The 20409-nt window shown below is 37.0% G+C and overlaps 1 protein-coding gene across 4 annotated transcripts in view; it reads right to left on the bottom strand.

Moving 5' to 3' along the window:
* Positions 1 to 20409, bottom strand: part of TAF4B (TATA-box binding protein associated factor 4b) — a 118882-nt gene that overhangs the window by 35065 nt on the left and 63408 nt on the right. For 3 of the 4 annotated variants that reach the window (XM_019741280.3, XM_019741281.3, XM_019741282.3), the window contains 3 exons: positions 20169 to 20299; positions 15047 to 15172; positions 8712 to 8768 (listed from right to left, as the gene is read on the bottom strand). In XM_019741280.3, the coding sequence (XP_019596839.2) occupies positions 8712 to 8768; positions 15047 to 15172; positions 20169 to 20299 (314 nt within the window). Of the gene's footprint in view, positions 1 to 8711; positions 8769 to 13023; positions 13163 to 15046; positions 15173 to 20168; positions 20300 to 20409 lie in introns of all 4 variants that reach the window. The other variant, XR_012498777.2, reaches the window with a different exon arrangement.

The raw sequence follows: 20409 nt of genomic DNA, 5'->3' as shown, positions 1-20409 counted from the left end.
AGAATGCATTATTTATTTTTTTAAAGATTTTATTGGGGGAAGGGGAACTGGACTTCATTGGGGAACAGTGTGTACTTCCAGGCCTTTTTTCCAAGTCAAGTTGTTGTCCTTTCAATCTTAGTTGTGGAGGGTGCTGTTGTCGTTCGGGAGACCCTGCTCACTGCGCCATTTGTCGTGCGGGGCGGCCTGCGGGGTCTCTGGTCCTGCTCCCCACATAAGAACGCAGGATATGGTGAGGCCAAAAAGGAACACCCATGGAGCCATAGATGGGGGAGTCATACCACTATGGTCTCACTGGAGGCTGGGCCCACCGGACACGCGACCTGCCATCAGCCTTTCTGCCAACCAACCGACGACTCTCTTCCACTCTCCTCGACTCTGTTCCTCTACTCTCTTCCGCTCTCTTCGGCTCTCCTTGGCTCCTCAGCAATCCTCGGCTCTCCTTGGCAATCCTCAGCTCTCCTCCATAGCCGCAGCAGTTATATTAGCGGCCAATCGGCTAACCAGCCACAGCCGACGGCCAATCAGCCACAGCTGACGGCCATCCACTACCCGAGCCAGCACCTTTCCACGTGAGGCCGAGAGCCTGTAAACTACTTTCTGGGGCTCTGTCCCCACAGCCGTTCAGCTTCAAGTTGTCCTTTCAGTCTTAGTTGTGGAGGGCGCAGCTCAGCTCCAGGTCCAGTTCCCATTTTCTAGTTGCAGGGGGCACAGCACACCAGCCCTTGCTGGAGTCGAACCGGCAACCTTGTGGTTGAGAGGACGCATTCCAACCAACTGAGCCATTCGAGAGCTCAGCGGCAGCTCAGCTAAAGGTGCCATGTTCAATTTTAGTTGCAGGGGGCGCTGCCCACCATCCATCCCTTGCGGGACTGGAGGAATTGAACTGGCAACCTTGTGGTTAAGAGCCCACTGGCCCATGTGGGAATCGAACCGGCAGCCTTCGGAGTTAGGAGCATGGAGCTCTAACAGCCTGAGCCACCGGGCCAGCCCTAGAACTTTATTCTTTATATCATCTACTTTTTTGCTGGAACTTTCTATTTTTCCAATCATTTCAAGAGTGTTTGCACTTGCTTCTTGAAGCATTTTTACCGTAGCTACTTTAAAGTGTTTGTCAGATAACTCTAACATCTGTAGCATCCTGGGGTTAGCATCTGTCGATTGTTTCTTCCCATGAGAGTTGACGTGTTCCTGGTTTTTCATGCCAAGTAATTTCAGATCATATCCTGAATATTTTGAATATTATGTTGCAAGACTCTGGGTCTTCTTTAAATCCCTTGGAGAATGTTCATATTTTTGTTTTAGCATACAAAACAGGTCAGTTAGGTTTAGGCCGCAAGTTCAAAGATGACTTCTGTGGTCTGTGACTCCAACATCAGTTCAGTTTTCAAAACCTTTGCAATGCTGTTTGGATCTGTCCGAAATATGTGCCACTCAGTGGTCAGTTTAGGACCTGGCAATGGTTTGTTAGTTCAGTACTTAAAAGTCTTTGTATGCTGATTAGAATCAGATTTACATACGACAAATGTATAGCTCAAGAGTACGCCTAGGAGTTTAAAACAATGATATGGGGTTGCTTTCCTGAGCTATTCCCTTTCTGCAATCTTCCCTGTAATTTCTGGTTCCCTGGGGCTCCTCTTTACAGTACTCCAGCCAGTAAGCTGGAGCTTTAGTTATTACACTTTGCTGCACACTTCAGTCATTATGACCATGTCTAGGATCAAGTGGCAAAAAGAATGGGGGAGAGGGGCAGGGAGTGGGAAGTGGAGAGATGGTAACCCTCCACGTTGGTGATATTTTGAATTCTCATCTTCTTCCACAATTTGCCTACTATTTACTTTTCAGAGCCCTCAAATAGCTGCTCATGTACTCTGTTCAGGTTTTACAGATGTATTCAGTGGTAGAGACAATGTGGAGTGATTTTACTCCATTTTCACTGGAACTTTTAAATGCTAGTTTAACCAGAATTCTGACAACAGGCTTCTGTTATATTATATTCCAACTAGACTTTGTTTAATAAAATTCAATCCTGCCAGCTCACCTATAGCAGCAAAGAGACCTAACAGACTTGGCATATTTTTTTGAGAGAACCCTCACTCCTTCCTTTATGGCTAGTATAAAAAGCAGAAGCCTTCATTTCCTTTATTACAGTTCCTCTGATATCAAGTAGAGGTCCCATAAAATTCAAGTCAGTGCCCTAGGGCTCAACAGAGCAATAGTAGTTGAAGATTATTTCATCCCTGGTGTTTAGTAATTGTCTCTGTTCATTTTAAAGTACAACTATAGTAGTACTGACTTTAATCAAGACCCAAAACACATTAATAGATTACCTTAAAGATCACACAAACTCTCAGAGGTAAAGTTCAACAGAGGTACTTCTTGATGTTAAACACACAGTTTTTAAGAACAAAACATATTGAAGAAATAACAATTAATGAAAACAGAAAGCAAAAGCTTAGGTAGAATCAGAAGAGCTAAATGAAGAGTGAATAAACCAAGTCATAGAGCCAACTCTCAACAAATACAAAGACATATGTTACAGGAAGGACTATATTATCTAGACAGTTATGACACTGACAGTATGGGAAACCCAAAAATGTGTTTCTTTTTCATGCTTAAGGAAGGCAAGATATTTAAAAAAAAAAAAAAAATGCAGCCACTGAAAGTACAAAAGACAACAAAGAGCTGTCCTTCATAATAAATGATCCAAAAATATGATGTGGTATCAATTTCAGTCGGATTTTGCTACAAACTTTTAGAAAGAGATAATAAGGTATAAAGCAAAGGAAAAGAGTGGTAAATTAATGTCTCTCCCAAGGATTATGTATGCTGTTCAATAAAAAATACATTAGCAGCAATGTAAAACAGCTAATGCTACCAAATAGGAATGTTTGAAAAAAATCTAAAGAAATAAAGAGGTTTGAATTCAGCATACAAAAAATTAAGAATGATATCCTTAGATTTCACAATTAAGGTTAAGTATACATAGAAATAACAGTGAAAACCTACCATCAAACAATAGAAATTTTTTAAATAATAAAAACTTAAAGAGAATTTTAGGCATGTTTTGGAAAAATTAACTGACCAAACTAAAATCTCAACCATACTTATAGTTACTTCTGAATTACTATAACTTATGGGGAAAGCAAGGTTAAATCCCAAAATATTATACTATAGAACACATAAACAATATCAGACCAAACCCTGTTAACAGATGAATCTTCAACCAAAAAAACCAAAAAAGCAAGGTATGTATTAAAAAAAAAAAAATCACCACACTCAAAATTCAAGGATACCGCAACAGGAACAGTTATATTTTTCAACCCATCAAAGAATTACTACATAGGCATTCCACCAATTCAAACCGTACTGGGTCTGATTATATTTTTCTCCCAACCAGTAAGGCTAGTTCATATGATATCAGGAGACTGTCCAGAACACCTGAGATTCTTGGATTTGAAATATACACTCTGAGGCCTTGCTAGTCAGCGTTTCTAATCCATCCCTATCTTTCGGGAAAATAGCATATTCCACATAATCTCAATTAGACATGTCCTCCCTTGCCCTTAAACATAATACTTGATTTATATAGTGTTCAAAACAAATATATTCTGCTGTATTCATATTAGATTACAGAAGATTTTTCCCCCAGTTCTCACCCTTACATTCTTTTTTCTCATCTCTCCTTTCCAGTCCTCTGGAAGGAAAAATACCTAACATATCTCAAGCTTACATTTAAGAGTGTGGTGGCATCTATTTTAAATGGCATCTATCTTATAGCTAATGTTTTGAAGCTATTGGTTTTTCCTCTTGTACCTCACCTTTCCTTAAATTATGACAGCTGTGTAACATAAGCAGAGCATGAATTATTACATTCTTTTTAAAATGCAAAGTACTTGAGGTAAGTTCAAAAAGGTAAAGCTAACTTCCCCAAAGTGATATCTAGATAATGGCAGACTGAATCTAGAATCTAAGACTCCTAACTCCTAGTTCAATGCTTTTTTTAAAAAAAAAATAATATACACCTCTTTTACCAAATAGGTAACATGTCTCTCAGACACACAGATCCTATACTATTAAAATTAAGGATGCATGTAACATTCTGATGAAGCTCTAAATAAAATATTATTTTTTCAATGTAAGGTACACCAATCAAGATATAATCAATAATAGTCTCTTATAAACATATCCATTAAAGAAAGAAAAAAAAACCCCAAAAAACCTTAGTGTAGCTTTCCTGGTTCCAAGAGAGAACCTATTGAAATGGTAATTGGATGGTAACTGAACTATGCCAGTTCAAGATGCCAATTCTTAGATTCCCTAATCACAGTACTTTGTTTAACCTTCTATGTCCATTTAGTCAACGGAAAATTAAAAGTGACAGATTTCAAAACCCCTCCTTCTTTCTCCTCCTAAGACCAATGGTTGGTTCTAAGTGTGATCTCCAGAGCAGAAGCATCAATAGCAGAATCACTTGGAAATTTGCTGGAAATTCAAATTCTCAGGCCTCACCCAGACTTACTATATCATAAAATCTGGGGGTCGGGTTTAGCAATCTGGATTTTTACCAAGTGCTCCAGATTAGTTTCATGTATGCCAGTTTAAGAACCACTATCCTAGACAATCAATGCTTTGAAACATTGGCATCTGTGTTTCTCTGCTATGTATCCAACTTCTTTATAACTAGTCGTTTTAAGAATGTCTTCTTCATACTGTACTAATCTGATTGCTAGAAAGTACTTTTAATAAGAAATTTCATTTTTCCCTCTCCAGTGTTTCATGAGTTTTAGCTCACACAGAACTAGCATAAAGTTTAAATATAAATTGCTCTAATTTAATAGCATTAAATGTCATGTTTCGCTGACTCCATATGTTTTTAAATTTCATTCCAAAAATATCCCTTGACTTTTTCATATCCAAATCATATATTTTTCTAATCAGTAATGACCCTTATTATGCAGTATCTTTTTTCTTGTATGATAACGCTTTATGGAGAATTGTACTACTTAAGAGTTTTCATATCCTATATTTTCTATAAACAAAAATCCTAAATATTTCAGGGTACAAGTTTTCCAATCTGTTATGCATTTTAATCATTTAATACTTATTCTCTTGCAGTGTGAAGCTAATGTGCCAGCAGGTACATGTCTTGCATTCCTTTTTTTTCTTTCCTTCTATTGTCTGATAACAAATGAAAGTGGGAATGCTAGGAACAGTTTAAAAGTAAATGAATTCTTTGTCTCACAGGCACACTCAACTCACATTTCCCAAAGGAGAAAGAAGATATTCAAAAGGTAATAAGGGTCACAATATATATAACAAATGTGTAAGGAATCAAGATCTTTGAACTCCAAGGTCAGATGGCTTGCTCTGCAGAATTCTGGATGATGTGGTAAGCAAGGAAAACACTGAGGGCTAGATGGTAATCTAGGACACAGAGCACACATTTCAGACAAGTCTGCAGCTGCATTTAACAAAGATACGCCTGCTTGTTTGAAATTAGAATTTGGCAATTAGTAATCTATTTAAAACCTTTCACAAGTAGTGGGTGAAATGGAAGAATGTCAGTACTTTCATTTTAGGAAAGGTATCTAGGAAAACTTTTTAAAAATCAAAATTTAAAAGTATCAGCATTTAAAATATAAAGTTACAACAGAGAGAACACATTATTTCAGGCAAAAACAGTAAAAGGGGAAAAGCCCCCAAGTTGAAACTAAAATGTGTGAGTTACAGAGATATCCACAGACATTTTAGCCAGACAACAATAAGGTTTTCAAATAGATAGATAACCTGTCAGGTCAATAAGAACAGCATGGAGCAGGAGCTACTGCAATGGATTGAAACTAGGCTGGAGGTAAACCCAAAGGCAGCCTATTTTTTTTAAGTGCCAAATGAGAATGACAAAATTGGAAGAAGTCAATAGGAAAGAGGGAAAAAAATTATTAGACACGTTTATATAAACCAGCCCAATTTAAGTTACACACAGAACAAAAGAACCGAATATCCTCTAAAAGTGGGTTACAGAGAAGAAAACCCACAGGAGAAATGATCAAGATCAAAACTCTAGTCCTTAACAGGTAAAAGCAAACATGGGTTATAAAATTATGTATAAAAAGGATTCAAATAATGATTTAACATTTATATGACAAATATCATCGCTGAAACATTCCCAGCATCAATAAAGGCTAAAACTTTTCTAAACAGTTCTTCAGAGTTCTACATTCATAAAATACTGTCATTAATCTATTTCCTATGACCTGCATGGTAGGTAGATAGGAAAAGGAATGCAAAGCAGTTCTAAATCAAGCAACTGTAAGGAATCTGTGCGAATTTTTACAATTGTACAAAGAAAACTTCCCAAATAGCCAAATACCACTCTCTCAAACCAAATCTTTATACAAAATCACAAATTAAAGCTTTATACTTTATATCAGCTTGATAACAATTAGCATATCCCAAATGATAATGTTATAAATTACCATACAAGAGAATTCAACTCTATAGTAAGATAGGGGGCAATGATTTTTTCAACTAGACAAAATATGGTATGCCTGCGTGTTTGATTCTAAATTACAGCCCCTTAGAACATTAAAGTTATTAAGAGCTCCAGGGGCAGGGGGATGACACAAAATGGCAATATTTTCCTTCTATCAAACATTTACAACTAATACAGCCTGCCTCTGTTGTTGGAATGGTGCCAATGTATTTGATTTGTTTTTTAATCAAGAGGATTCAAGATAGGAAGCAACTAGAAAACTTTCAAAATATTTTGGAAAGAAATTATAGAGTCCATTTAATTGTGCTTTGAAAAATAACTAAATGGAGGTGCAATGGAGAGAAAAAACAGGTTTGGTACCACCTGTGCTTATTAAGAGAGGTGTTGTTTTTTCACATTTCCTCTTACAAATTTTTTTAAAAAAATGCTGTCCACTGTTCATTCCTCAGGGAATAAACGCAGTATTAAGAGAAAAACCAAACAAACCCATCCGATACAAACCTGAAGAAAAAAATTAGGATCCAGTTGTTTAGGAAGATTTATGAAGGGGAAACAGACAGAATAAGATCTCTAAGGATAAAAGGGTGAACTTTGTGATCTATATTTTCCAAAAAGGGGATTCAATTAGAAGACAGTGCATAAGCATCTTCTCAGTCCTTAATTAAATCAAAGAGGGCTATCCATGACTCAGGGCAATAACAGGTTGCCCACCCCCAAATAATCTATCCTCAAGCCAGGCTTGCTTATAAAGGACTATAGGTCCAGTTCTCATATTAATTTTGTAGATATTTTTTAGATAAATTTTCCACTGGAAAGAAATGAGTATGAGAAATTTTTGCTGTTGAAATAAAATGTTTCTGGTTTCATTTCTTTTTAATGTTTTCCCTTTCCAGTTCTCCTCATCCCAATCCAGAAACCCCCCCATCCAGAGTTCACATATTTTCCTTCATTTTAGTGAAAGAAAAACAAAAACAACAACAAAAACCACCATGCTGACTGTAAGAATCTTACTAGATTTCCATTTGTTTTGCCTCAGCTCCTACATTAATCCAAACAATAAGGGCCTTTAAAACATTCATAAATAACCAGCTGCTGCTGGCACCTAGGAGCCGAGTGCAGCAATGTTAAGCAACAACAAATTTCATAGTTCAAGAGGCACAGTTAAGAAAAAAGGTTGCTCAGGAAGTCACTCTTATTTAGCACAAAGATCCTTAAAAATTGCATGAAATCAGTCAAGTAACTATAGAAACCAATTTCTTCAGCTCCATATCACACGTCTCACACCTCAATTGTCTTTATTATTGTCTGCTGTCAGATCCTTAATCAGAAATGTGAACAGGCTTGATGATTTATTCAGCAGGGAAAAGAATCTGTAGGTCAAGTGAAAAATTTCACACACACACACCCACACACACACCACATCTTCAACCTTAGGTACTTTCATTTCCTTCTGTTCTCAGCAGCTCTGGGGGCAACTCCAGTGAGATCCAATATTAAGGCTCAATTAAAATAAGCTCCAATTAGTGGAGCTTTTTTCTCTGGGGCTAGAAAAGTCAGGAAATGGATATTGGGAAATGTAAAAAGTCAGCTAGTGAGAGGAGGCTGCAGACATAAATGAACTTATTTGTTGATTTCTACAGTTGCTATGCAGAGGCCTCTGGGAGTAAAAGCTTAACCAGTCTAAGCTATAAACTAAAACCCCTGCAGCTAAACATGAACTGTGTGAAACAAGGGCTCCATTCCAGAACAGAAAACTGCTGGGCCCAGAAAATTAAAAGCCAGAGGCATTTTCCATTTGAAACTAAATCCCAGTACCGCCTCCCAGCCAAAGAATTATAAGCAGTATCAGATTTACAAAACGAACAATTACCCTGGAAAAATGTAGCCTATTGTACAGTCCCAGATGCTAAATCTCAGAAGTTTCTTTTTTTTCTTTTTTTTTAATCCCACATTATATTCCTCCAAGTGCACTGCTGTAGTTCACAAAGAGCCATTTCTAGACAGGCCTAAGCCTTGAAAATAAATTTTAAAAAGAGAGCACATCACTCATTGACCTCATTTGAAGTACTGCCCTTGCCTTCAGCAGTTCCTGTCCTTCCCCAAGGCTTCTGCAAATGGTATGCAACAGCAAAATAAACCCTGACCTAATTGCCAGGAGAGAGCTGCCAGCCTTCCCTCAAACACAAAGACAAACATGGTATCTGGAAAGTCCTACCTCTTTGGCTTTCTGCTTTAATCTCAGCTGTTCTGGATCTTCTTTATTGGAACGACTCTATCAAAGGAAATGAAAATTTTAATAGAAATCACTAGCATCTAAACATCACAGTTGCGTTAAATATTTAATAAATGACAATTTTCTCTTGTGATCGAAAACCTTAGCTCCAGGGGAAAACGCCTCAATCCAGTCCGGTGCACTCCCTCCCCGACCCCCCCTCCCACCCCTACCCCATCATCATCTGGGCGACTGCTGCAGTTCTAGCCCAGAGGAAGCTCACACTGAAAATGATGCTAACAATGTCAGTCAGGCCCAGTTGAGGCATGACGTTGTTCTTGTTTGGACACTAAACACTGAAAAATGACTGGTACAGATGAAGAAAAAGAAAAGAAGGATAATTGTTGGCTTAAATGAATAAAAACAATCAACACTGGCTAATCTTCCGGTGAAACGATTTTGGAAAAGCATATGGTATTTCAAAGACTATTAAAATCAAGAACCTGACTAGCTTTGAAGTAAATCTCTCTCCCTTCGAAAGTATAATTTTAAAAACTTAAGTAGCAAATACATTGTAATGTTTCCATTAGAGAGTCTTCCCATGTTTGGGTCCTCTACAGCACTTAACAGAATGCTATGCACAAGTAAACGTTCAATAAATGTTTACTGAATGTCGCTTTCCATGCTGATTCAGTTGAACGTTCTGAAAATGAACAATCTTACAGGATTGCTATTAAGAAGAGAGCTACCTTCTATATGTAATGATATGATGGAACAAAGGGTAAGGAACTTTATTTCTGACACCATGAACATTTGTCCACTGAAAAACATGCTTGGGATAGGTGTATCCTTCTCATTCTAACAAAGCTAACACCTTATAAAGCTAAATATTTGTTCTATGCAGTACAATACCAGCTAATTAAAGATAGCTAACAAAATAAAAGTTAAAAGTATTTTCCTATTTCACTAAGTTTACCTGATAGCTTTACTGGTTTATCAGTACTTTTGTTAAAAAAAAATACAAGAAACAAACTGTTTATATTTAAGAGTGCCTTCTAATTTTAAACACCTTAGCTAAATACTTACCTAAGATCATACCCAAAACTAGTAATTTTTTATTCCACCTATATTAGGAAAGAATGAGTATTTTATATACTCGTAAATACATAAAATCTACTGTATATATGCATTTATATAAAAATATGTGCATATGTGTATGTATTAATATATAATTTTTTGCTCACTATAAAATGGACACATTGGGTATCCAGTCTTTGTCACTCAACCAATATTCATTGATTATCAAGCAAAAATTCTACTCTGTGTACCACTGTTCTAGGCCTTGGACACAGACAAATGAAATAACAAGACAAAATCCCTGTTTTCAAGTAACTTACATTTTAAGAAAACTAAAATAACTTTATAAAAATTAAACACATAATATGTAAAACATTTATGATGGGGAAAAATAAAAAAAATTACTGAAAGTGATAAGAGATATAAAGAAAATAAAATAGGACAATGTGATAGGAAGAAAGGAGTGGGAGGCATTTCTTCAGCTAGGACGGGAGGAAAGACATCTGTGAGCAGTGACATTTCAGTAGAGATCTGAATGTCAAGAAGGAGGCAGCCATGCAAAGATCTGGGGGAAGAGCACTCCAAGCAGAAGGCACAGTAACTGCCAAAACTTAAAATGGAAACAAGCTTGGCATACTTGAAAGAGAAAAGGCCTGTGTGGTTAGAGCATAGAGAAGAGTTGAAGGAGACAAGGTTCAACACAGGTCTTGCCTTGTAGGCCGTGATAAGGAGTGGGGGTTCAAGTCTAGTTGTAAGAACAAGGCACCCGAGGGTCTGGAGCACAGGAGTGAGATGCCACTGACATGACACTTTCGAAAGACCAGTCTGGCTGCTATGTGGAGGGTACATGTAGGGATCCGAGACAGGAGGCACAGGCACACAGAGCAATTAGGACACTGTTCAAAAACAACTGTGTGAATACAAGACTGGGAAAAAGAAGAGGGCATCTTGAACTAGTGTCATTGGCCATAAGATAACTGGTTAGATTAAAAATATGTTAGAGGGAGAGCCAAGCAGGTTAGCTGATGGACTGAATGTAGGGTATGAAGTAAAGAGGAGAAATCAAGGATGACTCCTGGAATTCTGTCCTAAGCAGCTGGGAGGATAATTCCAACTTTCTGAGTGGATGAAGACCAGAGCAGATTTGGGGAAAGGAAACTCAATGTTCAGTTTTAGATGCCTAATTAGTTGTCTAATATCTGAAGGGGGTGGGAGGCACAAGCTTGGCACAAAGAAAAGTCAGTGGGACTGGAGCAGAGTGAGTGAAGAAGGGAGTGATATGAGGCGAGCTCAGAGAGTGAGGGGGTGCCAGGTCACGTAAGGCCTTAAAAAACTTAATAATAAGTTTGGGTTTTATTTTAATGCAAAGGGAAGCTACTGAAGGCTTTTAAGCAACAGAGATGTACACGGCTTTTATGAAAACATTATTCTGAAGATAGGATGAAAAATGGTTGTAGAAGAAAAAGGGGATCAGTTAGAAGACATTATATAAAAGTCCACGTGAAAGACAACTTAGACTAGAGCAGTGACAATAGTGATGAAGAGAAGATGGATACATTTTGGAAAAACTATAAAGAAACTTGACTGAGGAGAGAAAAAGACGTTAAAGAGGACTCCTAGGTTTTTTTTTGCTTAAACCAGGTGAATAACGGTGTTATTCACCCGGTTCAAGTCAAGGTATTTTTTTTTTTTTTAAGATTTTATTGGGGAAGGGGAACAGGACTTCATTGGGGAACAGTGTGTACTTCCAGGACTTTTTTCCAAGTCAAGTTGTTGTCCTTTCAATCTTAGTTGTGGAGGCTGCTGTTCAGCTTCAAGTTGTCCTTTCAGTCTTAGTTGTGGAGGGCGCAGCTCAGCTCTAGGTCCAGTTGCTGTTGCTAGTTGCAGGGGGCACAGCCCACCATCCCTTGTGGGAGTCGAACCGGCAACCTTGTGGTTGAGAGGATGCGCTCCAACCAACTGAGCCATCCGGGAGCTCAGCGGCAGCTCAGCTCAAAGTGCCATGTTCAATTTTAGTTTCAAGGGGCACAGCCCACCATCCCTTGCAGGAGTCGAGGAATCGAACTGTCAACCTTGTGGTTGAGAGGATGCGCTCCAACCAACTGAGCCATCTGGGAGGCAGCTCAGCTCAAGGTGCTATGTTCAATCTTAGTTGCAGGGGGCACTGCCCACCATCCCTTGCGGGACTCGAGGAATTGAACTGGCAACCTTGTGGTTGAGAGCCCACTGGCCCATGTGGGAATTGAACCAGCAGCCTTCGGAGTTATGAGCATGGAACTCTAACCGCCTGAGCCACCGGGCCGGCCCCTAGTCAAGGTATTTTGAGTGGGGAGGAAAATCAGGAGTTCTTTTGGACACATTAAATTTGAGGTGTCTGTTGGCCAACTGAATGGAAATTTCAAGTAGGCAGTTAGCTGTATGAGTCCAGAATACCAAAATGTAGACTGAGTGGGAAATACAAATTTATGAGGGAACGCAGATAAAGAAGGCCTAGGAGTAAATCCTGGGACATTCCATTTTTTAGAAGTCTGGTAGAGGAAGAAGAACCAAGTGGGAGTCAGAGCAAGTATAATATATCCAGTAATAACTAAACAAATATTTAATAGTTTGTCACCTTGTTTACAGCACAATAACTGGAAATAAAATACCAATACACCACTTCGTTATACTTTCTTACAACACTTGAGGGCTCAAGAAAGCGTATCTTCCTCTCCCAGCTGCCCTTTCCATTGCAGGAGGTGTCAGCATGAAGACAGACTGTGGGACCCTAGGAAGCTGCACAGTGACAAGGCTGTAGTGCCCCACAGTCTTGCAGGAGATTGAGGCACATGAAGGTATGAAACAGTAGCTAGGAATGCAGGGTGATGAGGGTTTGGGGAGACTCACCAAGGCAAGGGCCATTGGGCAAGGCAACCAATTACATGGACAATGAAATGAGGGCAGAGGTAATAGTAATAGCAGACAGAGGAGTCAACCAGCATGGCTGTTTGGGAGGTTAGTGACAATGATCAAATAAGTAGATTGAGAACATAAGTAAATATATCAAGGATAGTGAGAGCCAAGTTTCTGACTATAGAAAAAGTATTTATAAACATGGAAAGGTTAAGGCTAGAAAGAACCTAAGATATTGACTGCAGTTGGAGGTATCCATATAAACTCATGGTTTGATAATATATACACACAAAGAAATACAGATGTATGTCTGTAGATACACACACATGTATACACATATACATACCATACATATATTTCCTAGATTTGTCCATTGAGACGGCCCCGTTAGCAATGAACACACTGTATGCTCTAATCTTGGTTTGTGGATATCATCCTCAATTAAAAAGATACAGGGTTTCTTGCAGAAATGGCTGCTTCCAGGCCTGGGAAGGAAGAGTAAAAGCTGGGCCTGGAATATCTTGTGCCAGAAGTAAAGACACGCTCACTGAATGATAGAGATATGACTAATGGACAGAAGTACCTGCTGAAAGGTTCTCCCAATCAGGAACAATTTGAGTATCAAAATAAATAACAATAGTAATGGATTACAATCTGTTGGATCAAATAAAAATCCATAAGCCCGTACTGATATAAATGAATGCATGCATGAATGAATGAATAAGAGAAAAAGGAAAGCTCTCCCTCATAGTAGAGGGCTAATAAATGTAGAGAGATGATGACAATAAAGAACCACTATTTGACAACTATCATAGAGGTGGCTGATTCAGGCAGATATCATCTATGGAAACTCAAGTTGATATATAGAGGTGTGAAGAAGAATGAGATATATAGGTTTATCTTGGAATGCCTTCCTGTGAAAAATTCATTGATTACAAAGGGGAAAATGCAAACTTAAAATGGAGAGAATTGGTAGGTACCCACACAACCTTTTGATATGATCAGCTGAGAACAATGTAGCATCATTTCTATCTGTTCCTGCCAAGAATGCATGATCTAAGTCAAGTCATGAGGAAATATGAGTTGAATCAAGATTGAGAGTCACCCTACAGATCTTGAAACCTGTCAAAGACATGAAAGAAAAAGAAAGACTGAGAAAGTATGCAGAAGGAATCTGAAAAGAGATGGCAACTATATGTAACATATATCCTGAATGGGAAAATGGACCATGAAGGAAAAAGAGACAGAGCTGAGACAACTGATGAAATTTGAATGGGGTCTGTGGATTAGATGGTAGTGTTACATTGTTCACGTCTTGACTTGCAGGGTTATACCACAGAATGTCCTTGCTTTCGTAAATACAAACTAGAATGTTTAGGAGTAATGGAACATGATTTGAAGATTGCTTTCAAAAGGTTCAGAAAAAAACTAATTAGAGATAGTTGTACAACCTTATGAATATACAAAAATATCTCTGAATTGAAAGACAGGAGAATGAATGATTGTGTGTGTGTGTGTGTGTGTATGTGTGAATGTGTGTGTAGAAAGGGTGGAGTAGAAGCAAATGCAGTAAAATGTTAAAAATGAGGAATCTAGGAAAAGAAGATGAGAGTTCTTTGTATAGTTCTGGCTATTTTTCTGTTAGCTAGGATACAATTTCAAAACAAAGTTAGTTTCTAAAAAGTGATTGGTTTATGATTAGGAACAAATACTCTAAAAGGGGAGGCTGCCAAAAACACTAGAAATAAAACTAAGGTGTTTAGAACACAAAATAAGACTAGTGCCCAACCTTTATGACTATGTGCAAAGTCCCTAGGCCTACAAAGAAATGTGGAGCAACAAAAATACAAACTGTAATAGACTTAGCTTTCACTCCATCAGCCACTAAGAGTCCAGGAAAATGTTTAAATAAGGGAGAAAGGAAATAAATAAATAATATCCTCACCTGTTCTCTCTTTTACTCTCTAACTCATTTCTGGCATCCTATATTTTGTTCCATATAATCCTAATTACTCTTATATTTACCCATACACTGCCTGTCCACTCTCCAAATTTTCCTCTCTCAACTACGACTTGGCACTTATCAAATCATATCCCTAAAAACACTGTGAAAATTTTACAAAGGATTTTTACTTGGAATTGGTAAGTATGATGCTACTAGGCACACAGATATTGAGAATGAGGAGACAAAAGATTATGTCTCATTAAACTAAATTAACTGAAAGCCACTGTACCATACCATCCCAGTGAGAGATTTTATTAGTAATTTTAAGGAATCCTTCAGAGAAATCCAAAGACAGTCAACCAATGATAAAGCCAATTCTGACCTTGCATGGTCATGCTCACTCATAAATCAGGTAGGACCTTACCTTGGCTGCCTTAAGCAACATTTCTCTTTCTTCTAAATCCTTTCTTTGCTTCTCCAATTGATCCAGCTTTTCAAGAAATTTGAGCTGTGACCTGGTATCACTAGACAGGATGTAATTTTCACTTGTCTGGAAAAAAAAGAGAAGAAAGCCTTATGATGAGCCCAAGCAACACATTCTACATTAGGTATTGCTATAAATCAGCTTAAGGCAGCAACACCAACGTACACAGGGAGCTAAATTTTCAAGAGGTAATATTTTTATTGCTGTTACACAAACTTAAGAAAAAAATAACTTTAATCATCCTTAAAATTTGAGAGGTGATTAAGCATTTAAATTTCAAAGAGCTTTCCCAGTAAGCATCATTGGGGGTAGAGGGGATTAAGCCAAGCAGATCCTAACAATAGGAAGTTGAACGCATGACAGTGTAGCATTTACCTATAATCTAAATCTTTTGAGCTAAATTACTGTCCATCTGAGCAGACCTTAACATGATTAATTAAATCTTAGGCCTGAGAAAGATGAAAAACAAGAAAAAAATCACCTCACAGAAAAATATACCAAATATGAAAGTTATCACCCTTGTTTCTATTGTTGGTCTATCTTGTCAAGTGAATATAACTTCTATCAAAATAACAACATAAGATTAATGGCAAATTAACATCCTAAACTGTTTTGAGGATTCCCTTAAACTATGAACTTGGTAGAAAACGACAAAGAAATTAAGTATACAATTTATAAATGAGAGCCATCCATAACAGAAGTGTCATTATTTGTCTTAGTTGTTCCATAAAAATGATAAAATTTACATTGTTCCATTTAATCTCCTAGAGTATAAGACATGGCTTTCCAATCGAAATATTTTTTTATTTTCTTTATCTGATACAACCACCGCTCTCCTCTCTAACATATACATGTGCGTATGCTTGTGGGGGAGGGGTGATAGTGCGCAGTCTTCCCAATCAGCATTTAAGACATCCTGCCATCTACTCATCTCAGTAATTCGGACATCTCAGCTATAAGTAGAGGGACTGAGGGAAACTGTGTAATTGAAAATTGGAATGTTCTAAAACATTCAGTTCAACAGTCAGTGCCTGGCTTGGAAATCATGGGTACAATTCCACTCCCATCTTTATCTCATGCTTATGGCTGATTCAATTAACTGGGACTCAGAGATTTCAATATGCCCAAGATTCTTTTTAAATTAAATTTTTATTGTTTGTATTTAACTAGATCAAAAGAGTATTACATAGTATAATGAACAAGGATGTATTAGTGCTAGTTGTTTTACTTCATATGTAATATAAAAAGAATTCTCAAATGCTTTTAAAGTTAAATAATACAGAATAGAATATGAACTACATAATAGGCCAACCATAGAGGTATAAACATAATAAACAGAGGTTTCTTAAATATCTCATCTTTACCATTTTTTGTATTCAGATATACTGCAGATAGCTTACTGACAGGATTTAATTTTAAAAAGACAACAAACACTAAATTAAAAAGGGGCACAGACTTTCTAAACTTTAACCTAATCTCATTCCCATGCGAAGATTCCTTCTCTCCCTCTCCCAACTCGCATCTGGCTTAATGAATGCATTCTTCGTTTGCTCTTCCAGAAACTAAACAAATGAGTGCCTCACCTATTCCTTCCTACTGAGTCCCCAACCTTATTTAAACAACAGTAATCGCAACCTTATCAAGTTCCTTCCTGTCTACCCAGCTGGCCTAACTGAAGTCTTCATGCACTAGAGGATGGTGGTTTAACAATGAAAATATAAGGACTTAGACTAAATGATAACAACATCAAGTGAATCCCATGTAAAGAAAGCACTATAGCCTTTTTTAACTGGAAAACACTGAAGCTTGTCCACAGCCACTGACATTCAGAAGACTATAATATATATTTGGTGGGAAAACACCTGGCAGAAAGATCAAAAGCTTTGTACCTCACGTGTCACTTTCTACTTCTTTACTGAAATCTTAGGCTATGGACTGTGATTAATGAGAGAACTATACCTAACCAGGTGAAAGATGATCAAAAATAGATGGATATCTTTAGTAGCGATTATAAAACTCAACGCTAATATATAGCTCCCCCGAAAAAAAAAAAGTAGATGAATATCAAATGGAAAAAGATGGTGGGATTTTGCTTTTATTAAACGTAGCTAGCTTTTGTGAAATTCATGGAGCAAAATTTCCCACACTGTATATAGATAAAAATAAATTCCATCAGTGATGAACTGAAATACAAAGACAGGGCTAAATCTGTGATACAAAGATTGTTACAGTCAAAGTCTACAAAATAAGTATACTTTTGAAATAGATTCAAATATAATTAAATGAGTATTATTTGTTTAAAGAAGGATGATAACATAGTTGCATTTTTGTATGTACAAATTCAGACAGTGACATTAACTGTATTAAGGAATGAGTGTAGGGAAAGGTGGGAAGAGGAAAAAATCAATCAGGATAGGCAGTGTTTAAGACAGGTTAAGGAAGTGTTAGCGTTAAACTAAGTTATTGAGGGAGGTTCCAGGTGAGGTAGATACTATCTATTTTGCATAGGGGAACTAAATTCTTGGAACATATAATTGACATACAAACAGATGAAATTCCATCTGAAGGCTGTACATAATAGAGCTCTGGATAGCACTCAGAATAGTAAACACTACCTGGAAAAATTCTACTCTATACTAAATTGTACATGCTACATTTTGTATAGAAACTGCCCATCTTAAACGAAAGTGCCCAACGTATCTCTGAAATATCACGGTAATTGAGGCGGGAATTGGGGAGAATCCAGGTTTGAAAAATTATAAGAGTCTTTTAAAAGTTACAGTAAAGAGCCAAAAGGGGAGGCTAATTTCTCCATACCCCCAAATTGAATGTAAACCATTACCAATTCAAATTAAATTATTACAAATTTAGCATGTTAATGTAATCCCTAGGTAACAATTAAGAAAACATCTAAAAAATATATACAAAAGTGAATGAGAAGAGAATCAAAACAGTATACAAGAACAAGAACAACTCAACAAGAACAACTCAATGAAACAAACAAAAAAGCCAGAAAAAGAGGAAATGAAGGACAAAAAAAGCTATACGGCATACAGAAAACAGTGAAATAGCAGTTCTTCCTTATCAGTAATTACTTTAAAGATAAACAGATTAAACTCCCCAATCAAAAGGTAGAGACTGGCAGAATAAAAAACACGATCCAACTATCTGCTGTTTATAAGAGATTAAAGTACACGTAAATAGGTTGGAAGTGAAAAAAATGGTGAAAGATATTTCATGCAAAAAAGAATCAAAAGACAGCAAAGGTGACTATATTAATATCACGCAAGATAGACCGTAAGTCAAAAACAGTTAAAAGATAAACAAGACCATTATATATTGACAAAAAGGCCAATTCATCAAAAAGATATAACAAGAAGATATACACACCAGACAACAGAGCCCCCAAATATATGAAGCAAACTAAACTTTAGTTTTGACAGAACTGAGAAGGGAAATAGATAGTTCTACAATAATAGCTGAAGTCTTCAATATTCAACTTTCGATACTGGATAGAATACCTCGACAGAAGATCAGTAAGAAAATAGAGAACTTAACACTATAAACCAACTGGATATAACAGACACATATGAACACTCCACCTAGCAACAGCAGAATACATTCTTCCCAAGTGCACAAAGAACATTCTCCAAGACAGACTGTAAGGTCACAAAACAAGCCTCAATAAACTTAAAATGACTGACTCATACAAAGACTCTTCTCTGATGGCAATAAAATGAAGCTAGAAATCAACAATAGAAGGAAAACTGGAAATTTCACAAACGTGGAAATTAAACAACATACTCTCCCACAACCAATGGATCAAACAAATCTCAAGAGTAACTGAAAATACTGATGAATGAAAACAAAAACACAGGGTATCGAAACTTACAGAATGCAGTGAAAGCAGTGCTCAGAGGGAAATTTATAGCAGTAAATGCCCATATTTAAAAAGGAAGGTCTCAAATCAGTAAATTACTTTATACTTTAAGGAACTAATATCAAAAATGAAAGTGGGATCATTACTACTAACCTTACAGAAGGAAATAAAAAGGATTATAATACTATGAACAATTACATGCCAACAAATTAGATAACCTAGAATGGACAAATTCTAGAAACACACACAAAGAAAAACTGATACTGGGTTTTTTGTTTTTCTTTTTTACAACCTTTTCTCCTGATGATCACATATTTTTAAGTCAGTCCAGGAAATTCTCACAAAGATTTACATAAGTGAAGACTTCAGCAACTATAAACAGCCCTTCCAAAATTCTAAATGAAGCAGAAAAGAGAGAAAATAGAATGATTCCTCCAGGGAACTTACCAGTGGTATAGTAGCTGATACTGCCCTGGATTCCTTTTACGCTATGGCTAGGACATCATGACAATGACCATTCTTGCAAGCTAAAAACCTCATAAGGTTACCAACATACTGTGTTGTAAAAATCTAGCTATGAACATTTTTTGGTATCAGGGGAAAAGGTTATCGCTTTCCTTTTTCATCCCTCATCACCCAATAAATTCACTCTCCACCAAAACCATAATTCAAATAAATCAAATGCTTTCATCTTGATAATGGCAAGTGATTTGGTTCACACCACTAGGGTATTCTTACATTCAATTTTTTATAAAAGCAGCCAATAACGATAATAAGTAGCACCAGTATTAGCACTCAATGTAATCATTTAACTTTCTAAAATGGACAGGAACACTAGCAGAAAAGATCACTGAAGAGAACAAAACTATCCAGTATTCCATTCTAACATAACCTGCTTCCCAATAAAAAGCTTGAGGAGAAGCCTCAGGCAGAACAGATGTATATTTCAATCTACACTGACACAGAAGCTTTGGATACCATTTTAAGCTCTATTTTATTTGTCATGTAAGCGTATCTAAATAAGGCAAATTAGGAATGAGACTGATTTTTCTACCAACGTGAAATATGTCTCTCAATCATTTTCTTTAAAAATATACTTAAATATAAATCTATATTGAGAAAACTACCTTGAACATAATAAGAGGAGAGAGGAGTCTGTACTTCTTTAATGATTTCCTTTACCTTGTAAGTTGTCATTCGATGCTGAGCAATTGTTGTCAGTTTTTCTAGAAGGCCTCGTAATCGCTCCTGTGTTGCATGGGAGATCAAGTTCACAGCATCAGAGTTAAGTTCCGTAATGTCATGCTTTTTACCTGTGGAAGCAGAGAAAATCCATTACGTGTTTTAGTGGAGGCTGATAATTGAAATAATTAGCACAGCAGGTATTCGGTTCCCCCTGGAAGTCATACCCATTATGAATAAA

Source organism: Rhinolophus sinicus, chromosome 4, assembly GCF_057876585.1.
Source record: "Rhinolophus sinicus isolate RSI-liver-muscle chromosome 4, RSI-T2T, whole genome shotgun sequence".
In the NCBI taxonomy this organism is placed as follows: Eukaryota; Metazoa; Chordata; class Mammalia; order Chiroptera; family Rhinolophidae; genus Rhinolophus; species Rhinolophus sinicus.
Note: the sequence above shows the minus strand (reverse complement) of the source record. Positions and strands in the feature narration are given on the sequence as shown.